Here is a 24,607-nt window from a genome sequence, read left to right as displayed (position 1 = left end):
CTGTCCAGGAGCTCAGACCCCGCCCTCCGCCCTCGCACCCCCCTCTTCACTGCCACTTCCGGCAGGCGCTGCGCTGCTGGGGGTTAGGGCGAGGATGGCGGCTGAGAACGAGGCTAGCCAGGAGAGCGCCCTAGGCGCCTACTCACCAGTGGACTATATGAGCATCACCAGCTTCCCGAGGCTGCCGGAGGACGAGCCAGCGCCTGCGGCCCCACTGAGGGGCCGTAAGGACGAGGACGCCTTCTTGGGAGACCCGGATACTGGTGAGGCCCTCTGGCCCCATCCCTGCCCCGCCTTGGGGGGTTGAGGGTGGGGGCTGGTGTCCTGGTCCTCCTCCTCCTGTTCTGAGCATCCATTTCCAATCTCCCATCTCCTTCATTCATCCTCTGCATCCTGGACCTCTCCCCTTCTTCCTCAGCCCTGTTAACTGTCTGGTGGGAAAGGGGGTATTTTTGCCTTGGAGGCGTAGGATGCGACACGGGAGGGGATGCAAGGACTGCAGCAGGAGAGATTATGATTACCTTTTAGGAAGAACCTATTGAGAAAAAAGGGATGCTGGAGGGGAGAGCCTAAAGAACAGCTGTGGTCACCTAGTAAAAGCTTTTCTCTAGCCACAGAGGACAGGATAGAAAAGCCAAGTAGGAGACTGCAGCAGGCGGGATGGAGTCTAGATCTTCAGGAGAACTTCACCATAGCCAGGGATTATGGGAAGCAGAGTGTCCCGAGAAGAGCTGAGAATCTATCTCTTCATGTCCAGAGAGGGGTAAAGAAAATGTGATTCCTCTCTGTCTGGGGATTCTGGGTATTGGGAGACAAGGGGATGGACGGCATGACCTCTCAAAGTCCTTGGGGACTACAGTGCCTTTGCTGTTCTGTGGATTACCCTACCCCTTCCAGAGATGGGGATCTGGCCCGGATGTTAGTCAGGTCGGTAGGAGCTTCTGGTCAGCAACAAGATCTGTGTTCTCCACCCTCTGCTGAAACTGAAGGAGATGGAGTTTGGGAAGGAAGCTGGGCTTGAGAGAGGGAGCTGGGGACCAAGAGATCCGTTGGTATTCCTCCCCTATTGCTATCTCTCCTGCCCATGTGGTCCAGCTCTGTGCTCCCCACCATTCTTTATCCAGCATCCCTCTGCCCTCTTTCCTTCAACGTCACTTCCTGGCACCAGAGCATTCTTCTGCTCCCTGACTTCCTCCTGGTGGTGCCTGCACTTGAGCTATATCCCTGTCTATACCGGAGGATGCTGCTCCGGCCCTTTCTAGCCTGGCTCTTCCATTGTCACTCCCAGCCTGGCGACTGAAATCCTCTCCTCTGCTTCCTGACCACCAGAACCCACCAGCCTGACTGGATCTCACTTTACCTGTGATGGGATTAAGAATGGGCTGTGTAGACTTTGGGACCTCAAATGTCAGAGCTGCCTGTCAAAACTAATTTTCTTGGGGGGGGGGCGCAGGGTAGCCTTGGCGGTACAAGAGTGGATGTGGGAAAGGATGTCCTGGTGGAACCTTCTGGTCATCTATTGACACCAGCCACCTGGTCAATTTGGGTTTTCTATTCAGAGATTAAGAGCAGTACAGCCGTGACTTACTACAGTTTAGTGGGTGTGCCTACCCTGTACTGGGCTTTCCTTTTCTCCTCCACCTCTATAAAGCATATCCAGATAACAAAGCAGGACCTTTGATCTGTCTTCTTCTGGCCCCCGTTAAAGGTCACTGCTTTATTAAAAAGCCTGTGGTTATTTATTTGGGCTTACTGTTGTCTATGAGGCCTCGAAAAGCAGGGAGTGTGGCTTTTTCATCCACTATTCTTTCTCCAGAATTCAGCACAGTGTTGGGCACTCAGTAAATGATTATTGAATGAATAGATGAAAGGGAGAAGCTGGCAAGATGAAGTGCTGATAGGGGATGGAATTCCCAAACCTCAGGAATGCCTTGGGGGAGTTCCGTGTAGGCATCATACTGGTGTGGGTGGAAATTCAACAGAGAGGGGATGGAGGTATAACTCGGTAGAACACTTGCCTAGAAATTCAGCATAGAGACTGGTTACCCAAGCTCCCGGGAACTTAAACTTGACCGCAAGGGTGGACACCAAGGTTCTCAGGACTTGCCTGAGATCATTACAGTATGAGCATTTTGGTGCCATGTCACCTAGGCCTGTTTCCAAGTCCCAAGACTCTTTTGGTCCAGCTAGAACAGCTTGTAGGCTGTCATGACCTTCTCTGTTCTCAGCCTAGTAGTGCCACCTAGTGGCACTGCCCTGTCTTCTTAGCCAGGACCTTGGTTGGGATTGGGTAGCCTGGGTAATAAAGGGTCCATTATGGAATAGTTGATACCCATGCACCCCACAGCAGGCCCCGGAGAAAAGAGAGTGAGTCCGTGACTGCTCCAAAGTTAGGAAATGCTTCCTTTTGTCCTCACGGAAGCCACACGAGCCTTCCTCTCCCAGGCTCTAGGTTCCAGGTATCTTGTAGATAACCAACCTTCAACATTCTATGCAAGTCAGCATGTCTTCCCCACACAATTCCTTTTTGTCCAGCGCCATTCTCGGTGAGGGGCACCACCCTTCGGAGTCCAAAGTAGATGCCCAGAAGCCACCTTTGAGTCTTTCCCTCTGTTCTTCTCACTTTTAAAATGTGACCTGGTTTTCTATACCCTCCCTCCTAAGAGTCTCCTAAATTCCATCTGACCACCATGTCATCACCTGTCACACCTGTGTGACTCCTAAGTCACTCAGCTGGTGGTGTCCTGCCACCGCCCTCTCACCTCAAGTTCATGCACCACCCTGCTCTTCCGGTCATGTCACCCCAAGTTCAGAAATTTCCCCTTTAAGGGAGTTCAAGTCTAGACTAGGATGTGTTGTAACCTGTTTTTGAAAAACATGTAAGAGAAAGAAAATGAGATACTTTGACCGGTTACCTTGAGACAGCAGTGCCTTGTGTCTCACTAATTCAGGATAATCAAAACTAAACCCACCTTTCTCTGAAAGCATACGGGGCTTTTGTTTGTTTTGAGACTGAGATCTCACTCTGTAGCTCAGGCTGGCCTGGAACTCACTATACAGCCAAGGCTGGCCTGGAACTCACTACTGCAACCCACTCTGGCTTCAGACTTGTTGTAGCCTTGATACTTCAGCCTCCTGAGCACTGGGATTCTAAGTTCCAGCCACAAGCCTGTCTCTAATAAACTTTTTTCTTCTGCCCCCAAACCAATCTTTCCCCCAGTACCTTGCTCTTATCAGTGGGATTATTGCCCTACTATGTAGGCAGGGCACGTGATATATACCTCCCTCTCCCCATTTTTGATATTTTTATTTTATATTTTTTAGACAAGGCCTCACTTATCTCAGGCAAGCTTTGATCACTGATCCTTCTGCCTCTACTTCCCAAGTGCAGGGGTCACAGGTGTGAGCCACTACACTCACCCCGCTCACTGGATTGGTTCGGGGGATTGGAAATAGCTGCCAATGCCACGTGAATCAATAGAAAGGAGGCCATCAAGTGACACAGAAAGGTGACGTCAAGGCCCCCGTTCTCCCATGTATTCTTGTTATGGCAGACAGGCAGGACCACTTTGCCTTCAGTTTCTTCATCTGTAAAGTGAGGAAAGTGGAGCCTAGCTCATGAAGTCATGAAAACACTTCGTTGAGGAAATACATGTGAAATACCTAGGGTACCATCAGCCTCAGTAAATACAAGGTCTCTCTGGGGAGGTGGTGCCCTGGGTAAAGCCCCTGCTGTCCAAGTGTGTGTGCCTTAGTTCAAATCTCCAGAACCCATCTAAGAAGCTAGGCATGACAGTGCTTCTACAGTGAGAAGGGAGATGGAGATAGGGACTCAGCAGCACATGGGCCAGCTAGCCTGGTGCACACAGCTGCAAGCAAGAGACTCTGTCTCAAGCAAGTCTCATGTTCAAATTGCTAGTGATGTTGAGGCTTAGAGACAAAAATGATTATCCGAGGACAGCATAGTTATCTAAGGATAACAAACTTTTTGAAAAGTATTGTGGTATTTTATGTACATGGGTGTTTTGCCTGCATGTCACTGCAACCATACATGCAGTGCCCAAGGAGGTTAGAAGAGGGCATTGGATTCCCTGGAATGGGAGTTACAGACCTTTGTGAGTCTCCATGTGGGTGCTGGAAACCAAACCCAGGCCTTCCAGAAGATCAGGCAGTACTCTGCTTAACCCTGGGCCACCTCTCCAGTCAGCTTGACAAGCTGCATTTAAAAAAATAAAAAATTAAAAACAGGACATCAGGTACACATATAAGGTACAGATATATATGCAGCCAAAACAGGTATACATATAAAATTACAGTAAGAAATGTAAAAGTCAAAAGAATTAAAAAACAAAGTACATATTATTTGCCTAATGTAAAAACAAAATAAAATATTGAAGGAAGTAAAAGTCCCCTTCTCTTATTTTTTTTCCCCAAGGCAGGGTTTCTCTGTGTAGTCCTGGCTGTCCAGGAACTCACTCTGTAGACCAGGCTGGCATTGAACTCAAGAGATCTGCCTGCCTCTGCCTCCGGAGTGCTGGGATGAAAGGTGTGCATCACCACATCCAGCCATCCTCCAATTCTTATTTCTGGGTAGTTTTTACTTTGTTTATTTGTTTGTTTGTTTTTCGAGACAGGGTTTCTCTATATAGCCCTGGCTGTCCTGGAACTCACTTTGTAGACCAGGCTGGCCTCGAACTCAGAAATCCTCCTGTCTCTGCCTCCCAAGTGCTGGGATTAAAGGCGTGTGCCACTACCGCCCAGCATTTAGTTTTTACTTTTTATTTCAAAGTATATATGTTATAATTTTAAAGAAGTATAAAAGCGCAGTTGGAGCCCACATTTAGAAAGAAAAAAAAAAAGCTGGGGGTGGGTCCAGCAATGATATGAAGCTTGACATGACATCCCAAGTTCAAGCCCAGGATCTGTATGATGGAAGGAGAGGACCACCTCCTTCAAGGTGACCTCTCCACAGGTAGGCATGTGTGCACACTTGCACACACACATGCGATGCATGTGTAAGCTCATGTGCATGCACACAGAAGGAGATGAAGTTAGACAGGGATAGGGCGGTGGAGATGGTTCCGTAGGTAAAAGCACTTGCTGTGCAAAACTGATGACCTACCCCACCAAACCCATTGAAAGCGAGATGTGGTGATTTGCATCTCTAATCCCAAAACTCCTTCAGTAAGATAGGAGGCAGACAGAAGAATCGTCTGGAGGTTAGCCAGCCCTCTAGCGTGGTGTACGAAAAGCAGCAGAAACAAGAAGAGAGCCTCTGCCTCACACACAATGATAAATTTAAAACTATTTTTTTTAAAAAGGATTTTAAGTCGGATGTGGTGGCTCACACCTATACGCACAGTACTCAGGAGGGTAAAGACAGGTAGATTGCCTCAAGTTGTAGGCCAGCCTAGGCTACTTAGAAAGTTCAAAGTCAGCTAGAGCTAGCTCTCTCTCTCTCTCTCTCTCTCTCTCTCTCTTATTCACACACACACACACAAAGTAAATACACAAATGTAAGGGCTAGAGAAATGGCTCAGCAGTTAAGAGCACTGACTGCTCTTCCAAATATCCTGAGTTTAATTCCCAGCAACCACATGGTGGCTCACAACCATTTGTAATGGGATCTGATGCCCTCTTCTGGTGTGTCTGAAGACAGCTACAGTGTGCTCATATAAATAAAATCTTAAAAATAAATAAAAAAATGTAAGTAGAATTTTTTCAATCAAAACATTCACTCACCTTATTCTTACCTAAAGTATCTTTTCCTAAAAGTAACCACTTTAAATGGATTCTAATAATTTTTGCACGTACAGTTTTATTTATTATATGATTTTGTTTTGTTTGAGACAGGGTTTCTCTATGTAGCCCTGGTTGTCCTGGAACTCACTCTGTAGATCAGGTTGGCCTCAAACTCACAGAGATCTACCTGCCTCTGACCCTGGGATTAAAGGTGTGTGCCACCACTGCCCAGCTGTTTGTGATTTCTTATTTACATAAAAGATGGAGGTGCGAGTTGTGGAGGTCCTTAAACATCCTTAAACAAGTCAAAGACCTTGGATTTTTATCAAGTAAACATGAAAAATATGGCAGTTGAATTTTAATGTAATAAAATGTCTAAACGTGTAAGAACTTACTGCGTAAACAATAAGTAAGTAAGGCATTAAAATAATCCTCTTACTTCCTTGTTCACAAATATCTAGAACTCTTTGGTCACTGGGGAGTGGGTTCAGGGTAATAGCACCCAGAGGGGAGGTCTTGGGTCAGAGAAGGTGTTTGAAGCACTGGGAGTGCGTGTGGAAGCCAGAGTAAGACCTGCATCTTCCTGTGGCACTCTCTACCTCATGCCCTGAGACAGTCTAGCACTGAACCAGCAGCTGGCCTTTCAGCTAGACTGGCTGGGGAGCTAGCACTCAGGATCGTTCTGTCTCGGTTGCACAGCCCTGCCCAGCACTTTACATGACTTTCCGAGTCCATCACTTCATGGATCCTGCAGCTGACCCCCGTGTTAGGGATTAGTTGTGTTGTTAGGATGAAGATGGTGACACTCACAACTTGAAGTGAGTTGTCCACAAGTGGCTTTCAACGCCCCCTCGCCTCCACTCTTGTTTTCTGCCAGGCTGCTCTTCACACAGCAGCCAGAGGGAACATATGAAAACAGAAACCAGATGGTGTCTTAGTCAGTGCTCTATTGCGGAGAAGAGACACCATGAGCATGGCAACTCTTAGAAAAGAAAGCATTTAATTGGAGCTGGCTTACAGGTTCAGAGAGTCAGTCCTTTATCATCATGGCAGGGAGCAGGGCAGCGTCCAGGCAGACCTGGTGCTGGAGATGTAGCTGAAAGTTCTCTATCTGGATGCCCACCCTCAGTGACACATTTCTTCCAACAGGGTCACACCTCCTAATCTTTTCAAAATAGGGCCGTTCTCTGTTGACTGGGCATTCAAATATTTGAGCATTTAGGGGGCCATTCTTATTCAAACCATCACAGATTGTTTCACAGTCTCACAACTCGCTAGTGGCCTCACAGAGGTCAAATCCAAGCTCTCAGCATCCCTAGGACCAGTATTCAGGTCAGGCATCCACCCGGACTGGGTTTTTCTGCCTCTATTGCTACCACACCAGAGCCACCAGACCTGCTATTTCTTTCAAATGTCAAACTCATTCCTCCATTAGGGCCTTTGAACCTCTGTTCTCTCTTCCTGGAACACTCTCTACACAATCTCTGTGTTCTCTCTTGGTGGCAGGTCTTTCTTGTCTCTTCATTTGCAGTTCAGAAATCAGTTCCTCACGAGGCTCTTCCCTGATTTCCCTTGTAAGCAGTCTCTCTTCCCACATCACATTTCATTTCATGCTCTGCTGTGTGTGTGTAGGGGGGTGGGTGTGGGGATGAGGGGGGAATGTGGGGATGAGTGTTGTAGGGGAGTATGTGTGTATCTGTGTGGGGGTGTTTTGTTTTTTACTTGTGCGTGTGTGTATGTGTATGGGAATGTGTGTGTGATTGTGTGTGTGTGTGCGTGTGCGCGTGCTCGCGCGCACTTGCTCATGGGAGCATGTGTGGAGGTGAAGGCCATAGTAGAACCTTGGATATCTTCCCTCTATTGCTCTCAGCCTTATCACCTTGAATCAGTCTCTCACTGAGCCAGAGGCTGGCCTCCTCAGGCTCAACCTGTGCCTGCCCCACAATGGTGTCAAGAGCATTTTAGGAGGGTGCTGGAGAGTTGACCTCAGGTCCTCATGCTTGCAGACTGAGCCAACTCCCCAGCCCCTCATGCCTTTTTTTTTTTTTTTTAACATCCGCCACAACGTCTTTACCTTTTTGTTTTCTTTTCCTCCACTGGCCTGAGACCAGTGGAAGGTGGCAATTATCTGCTCTAGTTTAGGGCCAGACATGTAGTAGACTCTCGTTTCCATTGAATGAATGGATGCGTGGAGCAAGACTGGAAGCCAAGGTAGTTGGCTCGATAGTAGCCTCCTTGTTCTGGAGGCTGATACAGAGCTAGGACAGAATAAGGTTTCCATGGGGGGGGGGGGGGCTGAACACTCCTGGCTATTCTCAGCCTGGAGAGCCAGACACATGGAACTTGGAGTGGGTATTTGCCAGAGGCAGAAATCCAACCTTTCTGAGGCCAGTTTGAGGTCTTTTTCCACCTGGGGACTGGCGTCCTTGTGGGCCCTAAAGTGTGCTGGAGTGGAGGAAAACTGAGCGGTGCAGGGCAGTGGGTTTTGTGTGATGGGCGGGGCGGAGAGATGTGTGGACCGCCCAGCCCCGAGGGCCATAGGGCCTGGTAGGAGGCTGCCAGACGTCTGACACCCAGCCTCTCCATAGACCCGGACTCCTTCCTCAAGTCTGCCCGGCTTCAGCGGCTGCCTTCGTCGTCATCGGAGATGGGCAGCCAGGACGGGTCACCATTACGGGAGACTCGCAAGGACCCATTCTCAGCTGCAGCAGCAGAGTGTTCTTGCCGCCAGGATGGGCTCACGGTCATTGTCACCGCCTGCCTCACTTTTGCCACCGGTGTCACCGTGGCGCTGGTCATGCAAATCTACTTCGGGGATCCCCAGGTGAGGGGAGCAGATGGACAGAAGGGAACTTGGGTGAAAGGGGTGAGAGGGTGATGGGGGTTGAATGGCTGGGGTAGTGGGAGGCTGCTAGGAAGTGGGAAGGGAAGAGGAAGGAAATGGTTCAAGACAATCAAGAGGACAGAAAGAGAGAGGTTCTAGGTTAATGGAGGTGATTGGGTGGTGGAGGGCCCGACTAGTCCTCTCTTCTCTTGCTCTTAGATCTTCCAGCAGGGTGCTGTGGTGACGGATGCCTCCAGTTGCACGGCGCTGGGCATGGAGGTGCTCAGTAAACAGGGCTCTTCAGTGGATGCAGCTGTGGCCGCAGCCTTGTGTTTGGGGATTGTGGCTCCACACAGTTCTGGCCTGGGCGGGTAAGGAGCTGGGTAAGGACCTGGTGGAGGCCTGGGTCCCTCAGGCCTACTTCTTGTCGTCTCCTGGTCTGTGGGCCTGGCTGCAGGTATCTCTAGGTTAAGGCGAAGGTGGGCCCATACTCTTTACGTTTATTCTTTCAATGGCCAGTTTCACTCTTTTTCTCCCTGGATGGAGTCATAATCGCAGACCACATGGAAGATAGGGAGGTGTGTTCAGGAGCTTTTATGGTTCTCCACCAGGAGAGAAGTTTTGTGATGTGTAAGATGAGGTGCCCTGGTATCAGTTAAGGCTCACCAAGACCTGTGACTCTGATGAAATCTGTGTTCCTTGTCCACAGAAAATGCACCTCAGGCTCTGAGTTCTTAAAACCAAGGCTACAAATTGGACGTTCAAAAGTCAAACCCAGCACATTGGCTGGTTTGGTTTGCACATTAAAAAAAAAAAAAAAGTTTGCTGTTTGCTGTTGTTAAAATGTTGACACTTTTCATAAAAACCCAGATTGCTAACAGCTACCATCTCAGGAACAAACAGGAAATCTGGTAACATGGAGCCTACATTCCTATGTGGCTACAGTTATCTGAAGTTGACCAGAGTGCTTCCCATGGTGGGTCAGGGTGCTGGCCACTTTGCTATTTCTCTACCCTGCTTTCCTTATTTGTTGCTTAGCCGTACACATTTTAATTTTGCCCCCTCCCCAGATGTAAATATGCCACAGAAAAGGAACGAGCTGACAAAAATCTTTCTCTTGGTAGGAGCAACGCTGGCCTCACACGGGGTTTTTCCTTACATAATCCAGCCCTGGGGGGGAGGGGGTGTATCAAGTAGGCAGGTGCAGGAAGCTGGCCGGGGTCCAGCTCTGGTCTAGGGAGGGGACAGAACAGCCTGTTCCCCCAGTCTCTGCATTTTTCTTAATCGGGGATTAAAGTCTCCAGTAACCTGGGTTCCCTACCTCCTAGGCTTTACTCTTTGTAGGGTGGCTGAGTTTCTGAATCCCTGCTGGGGAGGGGGCTCCAACATCTCACCCAGTGTGGCAGACAGCCTACAACCTTCCCACGGGGATTTAGGGAGTGGTAGTTGAATCTTTCAGAAGGGTGCTGAGTTCTCCTCTCTTTCCACTCTCTGTCTTCCCCAGTGGGGGCGTGATGTTGGTACATGATATCCGGCGGAATGAGAGCCACCTAATTGATTTCCGGGAGTCTGCACCCGGGGCCCTCAGAGAAGAGGCTCTGCAGAGATCCTGGGATACCAAGGTGGGGACCCTGGTGAGAAGAGAGGGTCCAGGGGAGGGGGAGGTCTCCTTCATCCCCTCCTGCTAACCCAAGCATTGATGGGCTCCGTATTTACTGTGGGGTGGCAAAATGAGTTGAGCAAAATGCTCTTAGCAACATCATGGCAGGCAGCTTGCCCTCCCCCAACTTAAAATAATGAACAAGGACTGGTTGGTGCTGGCTTTTGTCACTAAGCCTGACAACCTAAGTTTAGTCTCCAGGACCCACATAGTAGAAAGAGAGGATGGGTTCCTACAAGTCTCCTCTGATCTACACATACCCATATCATGGTCATATGTGCATACTCATACACACACACACACACACACACACACACACACACACACACACACGCTAATAAATAAATAAATAAGATTTTTAAAATTGAAACAAAATGCACAAAACAAAATTGAATGACTACTAACAGATTACACTACAACATCTTACTTCTCTGACAGTCTTACCTGCCTGAAAGAAAAGTATAAGGCTTCCTCTGAGGACCCTAAGATATGGTGCTCACCTTTAATCCAGGCACTTGGGAAGCAGAGGCAGACGGCTCTCTGAGTTCAAGGCCCCATGGTTTACAGAGTGAGTTCCAAGACAGCCAGAGAGCTACACAAAGAGACCTGACTCGGAAAACCAAAGTAAATAAACTCCTCTATCTCACTCTAAGCCAGATGACTTTAGCTTTCTCAGGCTTTGTCATACTGGGAGAAAGAAACACTAGAGGCAAACTCACTATAGAGAGCAAAAGAGGAAAGTCAGGAAAGTGGGAACTTAGTGCCATGGCAAAACCCAAACACCCCGCTGAGTTGTCACAGGTCAGGTGATAGTGGTGTGAAGGTGAACTGACCAAACTGAGGTCCTTTGTGTCCCACTTTTTTAAAGACAAGGGTACCGATTACCCAATGTGAACTGATTTTTACCTAGAAAATTTGTGCCCTGGCTTTTAGAAGGGTTCGCTTCATTTATTAAATCCCTCAACAAGGGAAGACCTTTTTTTGCATTTGTGGATAGGAGTTGGGGGTAGGGTGGGGTGAGGGAGATGTACCCCATGGGGAAAGCTTGCCCCTCTCCTAGGATACTTGGCCTATGTCTTTCCCCTGTGCCAGCCATTCCTGGCTTGGGGGCTCTGCGGAGTTCAGCCCAGCCCCCCCCTTCCAGTGACCTGGTCTCCTCTCTCCCTCGCCTGCCCGCCTCGCCCAGCCTGGGCTCTTGGTGGGGGTCCCCGGAATGGTGAAAGGGTTACATGAAGCTCACCAGCTCTATGGCAGGTAAAGACCCTCCCCTGGGGACCGGGGGTCTCTGCTTACTTCCCTCCTTGGGTGGCCTTCTCCTGTCCTCCTGGATTCTTTCCTTCCCAACTCCCCTTCCTAATATCCCCTTCCCTTGCCAGGATTCTCCTTCCCAGGAACCCCCTCCCCCCAGGACCCCTCCTCCTCCCCCCAGGACCTCCTCCACCCCCTGCTCTCCGGCCCCCTCAGGCTGCCCTGGTCCCAAGTCCTGGCCTTCGCAGCAGCTGTGGCCCAAGATGGCTTCAACGTGACCCATGATCTAGGTCAGTGGGGCCTGGAGGTGGGGGTTGGGGGGTAGGTACAAGGTTAATGGGGAGGCCTTGAGATTTGGGCCCCAAGCAAAGGGGTTCTTTTTTCCAGTTTGCACTTCATCCATCCCACTCTTACCTGGAGGCAGCCTCCAGGGAGAGGATCTGGGAGGAGCCTATATGTCCCTACCAGCTATGACAGGTTTCTAGGGAGCCTGAGCTCAGAGCCAGTCACTTAGCTCTCATCCACCTGACCCATCAAGTCCAGTCTTGGCACCACCCACCCAGCCTCTCCACCTCCCCCGCGCAGCTCATGCCTTGGCTGAGCAGCTGCCTCCCAATGCATCTGACCGCTTCCTGGATACTTTCCTGCCACTGGGCCACCCACCCTTGCCTGGCTCCCTGCTGCGACGGCCTGATCTCGCTGAGGTACTGGATATACTCGGCACCTCTGGCCCTGCTGCCTTCTACAATGGTGGCAACCTCACACTGGAGATGGTGGCTGAGGTAAGTGTGACAGTGCCCCTGTGGCAGAGATGCCACCCTTCCCCATTTATCCTCTACTTAGTTTCTGGTTGTGTACTTTGTAAACAAAATTAACCTCTGGTGCTAGACATCAGACCAGTGGTTGTTAAGGGCAAGAAGCACAGCCTTCTCTTGAAGAGCATAGGTAAAGCTGATCTTGAAAAGGAATGGCTGGGTTTATCAGAGCTAGGGCCAGATGTTCAGGCGTTGGGTCTATTTCTTCACAGGTAACTCAGCACCAGTATCAGTTCCCCTGGGTCTAGACTCTTCCCTGCTCTGCCTGGGATGTTCCAAGAACATGGTGATATTGACATAGGAGATTGACAAAGGGGGCTACCCCTAAATCCAAAGAGACTTAGTCTGGGGTAATAATGGGTACTGAGAATATTATTGGGTTGTACTGTGCAGCGGTGACATTTATCTAAGTCACTGTCATATACCAAGGGGATTACATGGGTGTGCCATTCAGTCATGAAGCACACTGTCCGTACTGGTCACTGTGTTTCATTAATCTGCCAGGCACATAACTATATACTAGCCAAGAAATTCAGTGAATAGTTCACTAAGGGCAGATAAGTCTAAAGTTATGTACTAGAAAGTATAAAAGAAGATTGATAGAGGTAATGGTAATTGAAAATTGGCGTGGGCTGGAGAAATGGCTCAGTAGTGACAAGCACTGGCTGCTCTTTTAGAAGGCCAGGTTTGCTTCCCAGCATCCACAGGGGTTCATCTGCAACTCCAGTCCCTGGGGGATATGACACCCTGCTCTGGCTTCCTTGTGTACTGCATGCATGTGGTGCACAGACATACATGCAGACAAAACACCTGTACCATACAGTAATAAAATAATTTTAAATAATTTAAAATTATTTTTAAAAGATTGACAATGAATGTGCTGCTGAAATGGAATAAGCACACTGATTTGTGCAGGATTTAGCATTGCTCAGGGAAGAGTGGTCAGTCCTGCCAAGGCTGTTTCAAGTCCATAGTTCTGTAATAGTCTTACTATAGAGGAAGGCCAACCCTAAGGCTCAAACCTAGAGCTTTGCGCATACTAGAAAAGTACTCTACGACTGAGGTATACCCCCACCCAGCCCTGTCCGTGACTTTAGTTAACTATAGTAAAACGACACATGGTTTCTTTTTTTTTTTTTTTTTTTTGCTTTTTAGGGTTTTGTTTTGTTTTAAGATATATTTATTTTATGTATATGAGTACACTGTAGCTGTACAGATGGTTGTGAGCTATCATGTGGTTGCTGGGAATTGAACTCAGGACTTCTGCTTGCTCTGGCCCCCACTTGCTCCAAAGATTTATTTTTTTATTATTATATGTAAGTACACTGTAGCTGTCTTCAGACACTCCAGAAGAGGGCATCAGATGTCATTACAGATGGTTGTGAGCCACCATGTGGTTGCTGGGATTTGAACTCAGGACCTCTGGAAGAGCAGTCAGTGCTCTTAACCACTGAGCCATCTCTCCATCCCACTCTGTTTTTGTTGTTGTTTGTTTGTTTGTTTGTTTTGAGATAGGGTTTTCCTGTGTAGCCCTGCCTGTCCTAGAATTTGCTCTGCAGACCACGCTGGCCTCGAACTCAGAGACCCACCTGCCGCTGCCTCCTTAGCGCTAGGATTAAAGGTGTGCGCCACCACCACCTAGCTAGTTTTGATAATTCTTATGCACATGGTAATTTCCTCTGCCTCCTTTTTCCTTGGGCTAGTGGGATCCCAAAAGGAACAAAAGTTGTAACAGGCTCATCTGTGACTGACATGTGACATGGGCCATCCTCTCGCGCTCACGGTGATGGATGGTGATTCTCTCCCCTCCAGGCTCAGCACGCAGGCGGTGTCATAACCGAGGAGGACTTCAGCAACTATAGTGCTCTCACGGAGAAGCCTGTGTGTGGAGTGTACCGAGGTGACCTCTCCCCCAGCTCCTAAGGGTCCCCACTCGGGAGAAGTTTGCCAGTCCATGGCCAAATCTTTTTGGCCTGGAAACTCCTTTTCCTGTCACAGGAGATAAACAGAGGCAGTGAGCTCCCTAGGTTGTTGAAACAAGCCAGAGCCAGCTCCCTCCTGAGATAACCATGGGGTCAGTTATTAGTGATGAGGATGTGGCGGGGGGGGGGGAGGGGGCGCCTTGGATATGGCTTTTTCTTTTGTTTGGGGATTTGTTATTTATTTGCTTTTTTATAGTGCTGGGAATTGGACCTTGTACAGAAGACAAGTTCCCCATTTACTGAGCTATGTCTTAGGTTTCCTTGATTTGGGTTCCATACTGCCTCAGCTCTGTTTTCCCTTCTCACTGACCCGAGCTTCCTACGAATTTTTGAGACCAAAGTCCATCTAAGGGCAGAACGAGCCCTTTAAGACAATCACAGATTTGCCCATCGTTGATGGTAAAAGACAATTGAGACCTAGGGAGGAATTGAACAATTCAGGAACCAATCAGAAACTTAGAAATCCAAGCCTATGGCATGAATGCAGTTTATATTTGCTGACCCCAAGGTGTGGTGTGCTAGGTCCCTTGGGAGTCCTTAGGTTCTCTCCTCTCTAGGAAGGACAGGTTACCTCAGTCCCTGGGCGAGGCCTCCTCTGAGTTTGTTTCCAGGTTCCCATCTTCCTGAGTCCTCATCTTGAGGTGGCAGTATATGACACAGAGCAAACCTGTAGCTTTGGCGTCAGGAAGGCTGGGGTAGCATCAGCTGTACCTCTTGTCCTGCACTTCCCACTCTGAGGTTCTCAAGGTGGAGACAGTAATAGTGTCCACATCTTGGGGTGCCCACGAGGACACTATTGATGACATAATATGGGAAGTCACCTTGACCACAGTGGACACTGAATCCATGGCAGATTTTTTTGTTCTCCCTCCCCAGGCTGGGATGTCTCAGCATTCCAGTGTCTCGAGTGCTGTAGGCTCACCTGACCTCCTATAATCCTGGCCTGGTTGATTCGTGTGCCTCGGTTTCCGTCCCTATAGACTAAGGTTGATTAGATGAGTCAGTTATTACTGCCCGTGATCCATGTCTCCGGTGGTGCTATTATTCTTTTAATGTCCGACTCCCAGATAACAAAGTAGGAAGAGAAGAACGCTGTTCCCAAGCAGTTTCAGGTTGAGTGGAACCATCAGAGCCCTTGAACAACTCCTGACCTGTGGGAAGGATTGAAGGGAGCCCATAGCAAACCAGGATTCTGTAGACATTTGGTCACCTGTCCCTGCTTTGCCAGTGACCTGCAATGTGACTCTCAGCAGGCCACAGATCTAATGTGTGTGTTGCCAAAGTGAGAATAGCTTGGCTCTTCCATCTTAGTTTTCCCCTATGGCAGAAGGGCCAGTGTGTGAACTTCAGTGGGTCCCTTTGCCTCTGAGTGGTTCCTTTCCTCGTCTGTGTGTGTAATGGTGAGGTATGCACAGAGATGTGCTATGTGAAGATGACTTGACCCCTTTCTGTCTATCTGCTCATTTCCTATCCTTTCAGGCCACCTGGTTCTCAGCCCCCCACCCCCACACACAGGCCCGGCCCTCATCAGTGCTCTCAACATCCTGGAGGGCTTCAACCTCACCAGCCTGGTGTCCCGTGAGCAAGCGCTTCACTGGGTAGCAGAGGTAAGGCCCCTCTCTTCCATCTCGTCAGGATTTGGGAACACTAGAAATGAGAAAGTGGAGCGCCTCCTTGGAGCAGGACTGAACCTTTGGTTTTGAGAATCCACCAAGTGGGGGTGTTGGGAGGGGCCTGGCAGCCTTTCCACATCACTGCTGTGTTTTCAGACCCTGAAGATTGCATTGGCCCTGGCTAGCAGACTGGGAGACCCTGTCTATGATTCTACCATCACTGAGAGCATGGACGACATGCTCAGGTTTGTCCTGGGATATGGCCCTGGGTGCTGCAGAAATCGGGGGAGACGTGGGAGAAGGGGTTGGGCAAAAGCTCACAAAGTCTCAAGTCCCTTTCAGCTGAGCCCTAGCTCTGTGTGACACGTGGTGCCTCTGGCTGCATCACCTTCCCTGTCTGCAGAGTGAGTTGGTCAACTGCTTGTGAACCCATCGGACCTTTGCATGACCTTAACCTATACGACCACAGCTGTCCTTCCACTTAGAGTAGAAAAGGGAAAGCCCGAGGGCCACACAGTAGCCTCTGCGCAGGGGTTGGCGGTGATGGGGATTCTGAGCGGTTGTATCTTTACAAGCGGCAGAGTAGTAAGGTCACGCTCAGTGAGACCGCCTGTTAGACCGCCACTTTTAACATTCCCTAGCTATCACTCTGGGGACATAATTTAAACTCACGACGTCTGATGACATAAGGAGCCTGGCAATACTGTATCCACTCTGTGAGGTTTTGATGATAATAACATGTAAATCAATAAGGGAACATGTATATAAATAAGATAACATTTTAGGTATTCAGCACATTCACTGGGAACATAGTATAGTGAATGTGCAATAAATGCAATTTATTATTATTAGTTGGCCATAAAGGTAAGAGTGGGTTGTTTAACCATTACTGTGCCTGACTTACAGTCTAGCACCAAGAACATCACAAGCCAAAAATACAGCTAACATAAGTTTGCACTGTTACTCAAACACCACTCTGTGCGTTAAAATTTCTTTTTCAAAGCAAAAAGATGGAACTTGAGAGGCTTCGGAGAAAGGGATACACAGTTGCAGGTGGCAGGAATAATCCCAAGAGGCCTCTTGCATAGCGTGGTGACTAGTTAATGACAAGCTATTATATTTCGAATGATAAAGAGTTGGGTATTTTCACTATAGAAATGATAACGGTGGACTATCATAGTTGTTAGTTAGCTAGATTTGACCATTCCTCCATGTGTATACACCTCCTCAAAACATCATACTGGTGACTTGTGCCAGTAATTCCAGCATTCAGAAGGATGAGGCAGGAGGATTGCCATAAGTTCAAGGTCAGCTGGGACTACATAGTTATGGGTCAACCTGAGCTAAAGTGAGATGTTATATATGAAATACATTTAATTGTAGCAGTCAGTTAAGAAAATATAAAGACAGGGGAGATATCTCAGTGTGGGGACCTTAGTTAAAATCCCTAGAGCCCATAAAAATACCTGGCATGGGAGTCTGTAATTCTAGAAATCTCTGAAGATGGAAATAGAATTCCTAGAAGCTAGCCTGGTATATGCAGTGGAAAAAACAGCAGAGAGTCCGTCTCAAACAAAGTGACCAGTGAAGACAGACACCCACAATTGTCCTCTGACTGCCATATGTACATCATGTCATCCTGGACCCCAGGTTTCTAGAGGCAGAGCAGGCAGATCTTTGAATTTAAGGCCAGCCTGATAGTGAGTAGCAGTGAGTACCAGGCCAGCCAGGGCTAGAAAGAGAAAAGCAAAAGTTACTATCATTTATCGAAACAAGGCGAAATTAAAAACAATGGGAACTAGTGAGCATCAAAGCAGCAAGGACGCTCAGCGTTCCCCACCCAGAGCCTGAGCTCACTCTGCATGGTCACCAGCCTGTTCGGTTGAAAACCAAATGAACGTCTTTGGTAATCCTCACTAACTTACCATTTCCGGATCTCCACAAATAACCCAGCACACGGCAAGTAGCACCGACAATGGAGAACCCCTCAGCTGGACTTAAAGCTCTAAAACAGGCCTGCATTTACATGACACATACATGTGCAGCTATCTCAGCCAGGAAATAGCTATAGAGGGCTTACCATATGTTCTTTGCCTTGCAAACAGAAAAACAAAACCAAAAGCAAAACAAACTAATAACGGATAAAGATCCCCATATACAAAAGTCTTTCCTCAACTAAAACACTGCAGTTTTCTCTCCCTCCCTGCTCTGCTTTCCTCCCCCTCCTCCGACCATCTCCTCCTCCTCTGGGGATAGAATCTTGCTATATAGCCAAGCCAAGCCTGTCCTGGAACTCTATGCATTCTAGTTCTGACCTAGCACTTAAAAATCTTCCACTTCTACCTCCTAAGTGTCAAGATTACAACTGTGTATCAACACTCTGGTTTCTCACTAAGTGCTTTTTAGATTTTTATTTTATTTATCCTTTGATGGTGATGATGGTGTGTGTCATGTGCATAGAGGTCAGAGGACAGCTTCATGGAGCTGGTTCTGCCCCCCTCCCCACCCCCATTTCCTTTATGTGGGTTCTGGAGATTGAACTCAGGTTGTCAGACTTGCACAGAAAGCACATCTTACCAGCAGAGCCATCTCACAGGCCCCATCGCACTAAATTCTTAATGAACGTTAGTTCCAAACTACAAGCATGAGTCCAAATCAATCAAGTTTGTTTAATCTAAACAAATACCTTCAGCGCATCCCCTGGGCCCAGGCATTTTCATAGAGAGGAATAGAGCCAAATAACTGTAACATTAAGTAAAATAAAAGGCTGGCTCTCAATTCTGAATAACGCCTAAATAAATTGGTTCAGTTCAATGGTTATTTTCTGGGTGTTCCATACATGTTAGCAGTTGCGCTCACCTTCTGTAGGCTTAATACTCTGACGAAGAAGGCAGCTGTGACCTAGCAGTCACACAACCACCACAGATAGGTGGGGTGTAATGAAAGCTCCTCGTGTATTCCTTTCTTTACCACTCCCTTTTCAGCAAGGTGGAGGCCGCCAACTTCCGGGGCCACATCAGTGACTCTCAGGCAGCCCCTGCCCCACTCCTGCCTGTCTATGAGCTGGACGGGGCTCCCACTGCTGCCCAGGTGCTGGTCATGGGCCCTGATGACTTCATCGTAGCCATGGTCAGGTACGCCAGCTCAGGCTTAGACCCAGCAAGAGTAAATCATTCCAAGCAGAATGGAAGTTGGGGCTGGGTGGGGGTGAAGGCACCCACAGGGCTCAGCCTCACTTCTACCCCCAGCTCCCTGAACCGGCCTTTTGGAAGTGGCCTCCTCACTCCCTCCGGGATCCTTCTCAACAGCCAGATGCTAGACTTCTCCTGGCCCAACAGGACAGCCAACCACTCTGCACCCAGCCTGGTAGGGTCATGCTTCCCATTCTCCTGGGGACCTTGAGGCTAGAAAGGACACACAGCACCGCGGATCTTTCTCCCTCCCTGTTTCCTTTAAGAACCTCTGTGTTAAGGAAATGAGATGTTCACTTCATTCCCAAGCCCTTCAGTGTGACTAGGGAAAGTCTTGCCTCCTCTTTGGACAGTGAGACCACTGACCCCCATTTAGTGCTTGGGCTGCTTCTGGCACTAGAGAGCTAGGATTACATAATGCTGGGCTAATGGTGTTCAGATCTTCGATAGGATGCCAAGAGGAACCAAGGTAGTACTGTCTGCTTGGAGCCAGCACTTCTGCCCCTGCAAGCTTCCTATATGGCAAAGACACAGAGATGGTCCGATGGGAATTCTGCTGTTCCCATTGCCATTTTTCTTGGTTCAGTCTTGTCTCCTGCAATGCATACCAGCATTGAAGCTCAGTGGTCCCACTTCTCTCTTGCTTTTCCCGATAGTCTTCCTGGAACCCTTTCTCTTCCACAGACAGCACACTGTTGCCAGAAAGAGGCCCATCTCCCAGGAGTTGAACTTGGGGACCATGTAGGAGAAAGGAAGTGGGAAAGGAGGTGGGCTGGGTCTTTGCCTTTGCTCCACTCTATATTCCCCTTTCCATCTTTGTCCTCTGGCAACAGGAGAACTCGGTACAGCCAGGGAAGCGGCCCCTCTCTTTCCTTCTGCCCACTGTAGTCCGACCAGCAGAAGGGCTCTGTGGGACCTACCTCGCTCTGGGGGCCAATGGAGCTGCTCGAGGCCTCAGTGGCCTGACCCAGGTGAGAGCTACTCCATTATGGATCTTTTGTAGTCAGGAGCTGTGCTGTGACCTGGTCTGCCATGTCCCACATATTGTATCCCATGCCTTTACAGCAATCACAGTCTGTACTGCATTGTGCCAGGCCTATAAGTCTCAAATCCCATCATCCCCTGCTCTATATCTGCATAGACCAGCAGCCCTCTGTAGGGTCTCCTGCTACTCTCCAGAATACCTCAGAACAGTTCCATGAGCACCTTGAGCTCCTGACACACAGCAGGCTCATGTTTGGACAGGTGATGAGCTAACTCTGGAATTAGAATCCTATGAGTTCAGCCTCAGTGATGCCAGCCCTCAACTGTGGGATGCTGGGAAATCACTTAGCCTCTCTTGAGCCTTAGTATCCTCCTCTGTGAAGTGGATCACAATAACTAATATCACAGAGTCCTTACTTAGTACTAGGCACTGTGGTGTATGTGTGTGTGTGTGTGTGTATGGTGTGTGTGATATGTATGTTTCTGGGGGGGTGTCTGTGTGTGTGTGATGTGTATGTATGTGTGGTGTGTGTGTGTGTGTGAGGTGTGTCTATGTGTGTGAGATGTGTTTGTGATAAGTGTGTTTGTGTGTGTATGTTAGCCCCTTTAACTCCCCCAGCATTGGGCGGGATGATTGTTTCGATTTTACAGGTAAGGAAGCAACCTTAGGGAGGTTAAGGAGTTGGCTCAGTTCATTCAGCTATTGCATTTGGTAGGAAGTTAAGTTCCTGAGTCTATCCAGCCCCTAACCACTGAGATGAAACGACCCAGTTTGTCCTCTAAACCATCCTGTTAACCCCACCTCATCCAAAGAGAAGGGAAGGTGGCCCTGGGCTAGACTACAGAAGTCTAATGTTAGCCCTTTTCCTTAAACTCTGGAAGGGAGTCACGGTCTCTCTCTGGCCCTCAGAGTCCTCCTCTGTAAAGTGGGGACAGCTACTGTAGGTCATCTGTTTCCAGGGCCGTTGCAAGACTTAGATGATCTACTCAGTCAGTGTGAGCGTTGTAAAGACTAGAAGTTTTGGACGGAGGGTGAGAGCTGTGGACAGAGGGTGAGAGCTGTGGAGTCTTGAGTCATCGTTTCTAGGGCAGCTCTGATGCTTTTGCTCCTTGCCTGCCCACAGGTTCTACTGAATGTCCTGACCTTGAACAGGAACCTGAGTGACAGCCTGGCCCGAGGACGCCTCCACCCAGACCTGCAGTCCAACCTCCTGCAGGTTGACAGTGAGTGCAGAACAGGCTCCCATAGGATGGGCACAGGGATGGATGGAGAAGGGCTCTTCCCAAGGTTTTCCTGCCCTGACCAGCATTAGCTTCCTTCTTGATAAGGTTTTGGTAGGGTCAGTGTAAGATCTGGGGATTGGAACTGTCTTGGCATTCCCTGACCTTCTAGTGTTAGGAAATCCATGTCTCAACCCTCAAGGCTTCGTTTTCTCCTTTATAAAATGAGATACAGCTATCTTTTTGGCAAACTTCCATTCATCAGTCTATGATGAACACCTACTATGTGCCAAGCATCATTCCAGCTGTGGGGGTATACTACACTTCTAGGCAGTCAGGAAAAATACTCAGAGACATAAAAGACAGAGAAAGAAAATTTTGACCACAGCATCAGAGCAGGATGCTGTAATGGAACCTACAGGGGCAGGAAGCTTCTCTTTGGTGACATTGAAGCTGAGATCTGAAGAGTGACAAAGCACTGCGCGCACCACCCCCCCCTGCACACCCCCCACAACGAAACTGGGGCAGAGCTTTGTAGACTAAGAGAACAGGTACCAAGAACTTGGAGCAAGTTCAGTTTCATGTTTTTGAGAAATAAAAAGAGGCCAGGGTGGGTGAGGAGACATTGAGATTAGAAAGGAGAGCAGGGACAGGATCATGGACCTCAGGGCTTGATGGTGAGGAGGCAGAGTTTTCCCTAACAACAAAGCTTCATTTTGAAGATGAAGACACTCATGGCTTCACAGTGGAGGTGGTGACTGGATGGGCCTTGAATTAGGAGTGGGTATTTGGCATGTAGTGATAGCAGACTTTCTGGGCAGGAGGGACAATCTGTGAAAGACCCAGAAAGAATGGCATTGGAGACCAGCTGTTTCCTGAGGTTACCTGGCACCTTTGTGACTTTATGCCACCACTCCATCACTCTGTATATCTACAGATACACTTCTTCCTGAACCAACCACAGTCTCACAAATATAAATTTAATTTTTACAGTGTACTGGCCTTCTATAAACACCGGGAAGCAATCACAAATAAGGCAGCCTGACATTTAAAGACCTTAAATTAAGGAGAGATACAGTCCATCAATAGAAACAGTAGTGAATTATTTGGGGGCGGGGTAGGGGAAAGCAGGGTTTGCTGGTGCATGTCTTTAATCCCAGCACTCAAGAGGTAGAAGCAGGCACATCTCTGTGAGTTCATGTCCAGCCTGGTCTACAGAGAACTTCCAGGCCACAATGAGACACTCTCTCAAACAAACAAAACAGAACAGAACAAACAGAATAGAATAGCAGGATATGACTAGGAATGAAGTCAGTTGGTAGGTGCTTGCTCAGAACGAGGCACTAGGTTCTACCCAAGTACAATAAAAACTTGACCTAGTGGTGCTTGCCCTTGGACAGTGGAGGTAGGAGGACCAGAAGTTCAAGGTCATCTTTGGCTACCTAGGGACATAGTGAGTCTGAGGTCAGCCATGGCTACATAAGACTCCCATTTCAAAAAGAAGAGAAAGGGGAAAGAAAGCAGGATAATCCTGACAGAGACTGATATTCTAGATGTTGGGGAAAGTCTCAAAGATGTGCCTTTGACCAAGAACAGGAATGACGTAAAGGAGCCAACTGTGTGACCATCAAGGGGAAAGCATTCTAAACTGAAACAATATTGGGTACAAAGGCCTGTCCTGGAGAGACAGTAAGGTTGCCAGTGTGGCTGGAGAGACAGAGAGGATTCCAGTAAGGCCAGAACAGTTAAGCAAAGTGGAGACCAGAAGGAACTCAGGAGAAGACTTTAGAAAGGGACTGGCGGGCCCTAGAGGCTTAGGTGGGCCCTAGGGGCTTAGGTGGACGTTGACTTTTATTTTACGACCTGTCAGAGCTGTTGGAGGGTTTTGAGTGGGAGAAGAGCCCCTTTGGCTCCTGTGTAGAGCTAAAAAGAAGGCAGGGCTGGGTGAGCATTAAGTAGGCCATGCAGTAATCCTCATGGGTAATGATGACCACTTAGCAATAGCGCCCAGGCCTCCTGCCATTTTAAGAATGCCTGCTTAGGCTGAGCGGTGGTGGTGCATGCCTTTAATCCCAGCACTTAGGAGGCAGAGGCAGGAGGATCTCTGTGAGTTTGAGGCCAAACTGATCTACAGAGTGAGTTCCAGGACAGCCAGGGCTACTTATAGAGAGACCCTGTCTCGAAAAACAAAAACACAAAACAAACCAAGAATGACTACTTATTGTTACCACTGACTGATTATAAGGCTCCAAGCTCAGTGCTTCCTATGCATTATCTCCTTTAAGCCCTTTATGGACATAAACAACTTTATATAGTAAGTTCTCTGCAATCCCCCCACTCTGTGCATGAGGACACTGAGGCTCAGGGAAGTAAAGCAATTTATGCAAAGTCATGCAGTTCCTGCTGTTGAAACAGCTAAGACCATTACTCAGATCTGATAGTAAGGTCCCTGAGTCAGCACTCTAACGCATGTATGCTGCGGGGATGGTTTGCAGGTGAGTTCACTGAGGAAGAGATTGAGTTCCTGGAAGCCAGGGGTCACCACGTGGAGAAGGTAGATGTCTTATCCTGGGTCCACGGCAGTCGGAGAACCAACACCTTCATCATCGGTGTGAAGGACCCTCGGAGCCCGGATGCAGCTGGAGCCACCATCCTGTAGAGCATTGGGCTGGGCGGGATCTCTGCTCCCCGCCTTTGCATGTTCCCAGAGTCCCTCTTTCTCCCAGGTTTGGTCTCAGGGGGACCCCATGGATGCCTCAGATTAGGGGCCAAAGGGGATGCTTAGCAAACCCTATCCCAGAGTAACTGGAAAATTCTCCAACTGGAGGCCTTTGGTGGGAATGATGACATCAGTGTCCATGACCAGGCAGGCAGGACCTTGAGGAGTCAGATTGTCTGTCTCCTCTCCTCTTTCAGCCATGCTATCCTTGAGCTTAGGGATGTGCTTGCAAACCCTTCTCAAGGGTCTCACTATCCCAACACCTTCAGACTGGTCTGACCTAGGCCTTGTCTTCCAGCTCCCTTTTCCTGTATCTGGCCCCATTTCTTAAGTGACTAGGATTTTTTAAAAAATTGGCCATTATGGGGAGAGGTAATCCTCGCCTTCCACCAGGTTGAGGCAGGGGCCTTGCATTTGAAGGTCCCCAGGCAGCCACACAGGGGTGGGGTGGGTATCAGCTCAGGGGCTTCCATTTGCAATGGGGAATTAAAGAAAGAATATTGCTTAACCCTGACTCTGGCTTGATTTCTGTTTAACTGATGTAATAATTGCTTTCTAATCGCCCTGATAGAATCCCTGGCAAGGTGTGACATAAGAGAGAAAAGATT

General features: G+C 48.6%; 1 protein-coding gene across 10 annotated transcripts; it reads left to right on the top strand.

Annotated features, from left to right (window-relative positions):
- Ggt7 (gamma-glutamyltransferase 7) lies at positions 1 to 24,513 on the top strand. 10 transcript variants are annotated; one of them, XM_030248955.1, is made up of 15 exons: positions 1 to 263; positions 8,331 to 8,566; positions 8,786 to 8,937; positions 10,071 to 10,188; positions 11,413 to 11,480; positions 11,691 to 11,764; positions 12,060 to 12,256; positions 14,102 to 14,189; positions 15,751 to 15,878; positions 16,041 to 16,129; positions 18,869 to 19,018; positions 19,133 to 19,250; positions 19,909 to 20,046; positions 21,184 to 21,276; positions 23,776 to 23,838. In XM_030248955.1, exons 1-15 carry the CDS (start codon positions 95 to 97, stop codon positions 23,836 to 23,838), a joined length of 1,881 nt encoding a protein of 626 aa, XP_030104815.1. In that variant the 5' UTR covers positions 1 to 94. The 10 variants fall into 10 exon arrangements, with proteins under 10 accessions (XP_030104815.1, XP_006499123.1, XP_030104811.1 ...); XM_030248951.1 differs by having other exon boundaries at positions 45 to 263; positions 11,371 to 11,480; positions 11,603 to 11,764; positions 21,184 to 21,283; positions 23,776 to 24,513; XM_030248946.1 differs by having other exon boundaries at positions 45 to 263; positions 8,786 to 8,949; positions 21,184 to 21,283; positions 23,776 to 24,513.
- Positions 24,514 to 24,607: the final 94 nt, after the last annotated feature.

Source organism: Mus musculus, chromosome 2, assembly GCF_000001635.26.
Source record: "Mus musculus strain C57BL/6J chromosome 2, GRCm38.p6 C57BL/6J".
Taxonomy (NCBI): domain Eukaryota; kingdom Metazoa; phylum Chordata; class Mammalia; order Rodentia; family Muridae; genus Mus; species Mus musculus.
This window is presented reverse-complemented; position numbering and strand designations above follow the sequence as displayed.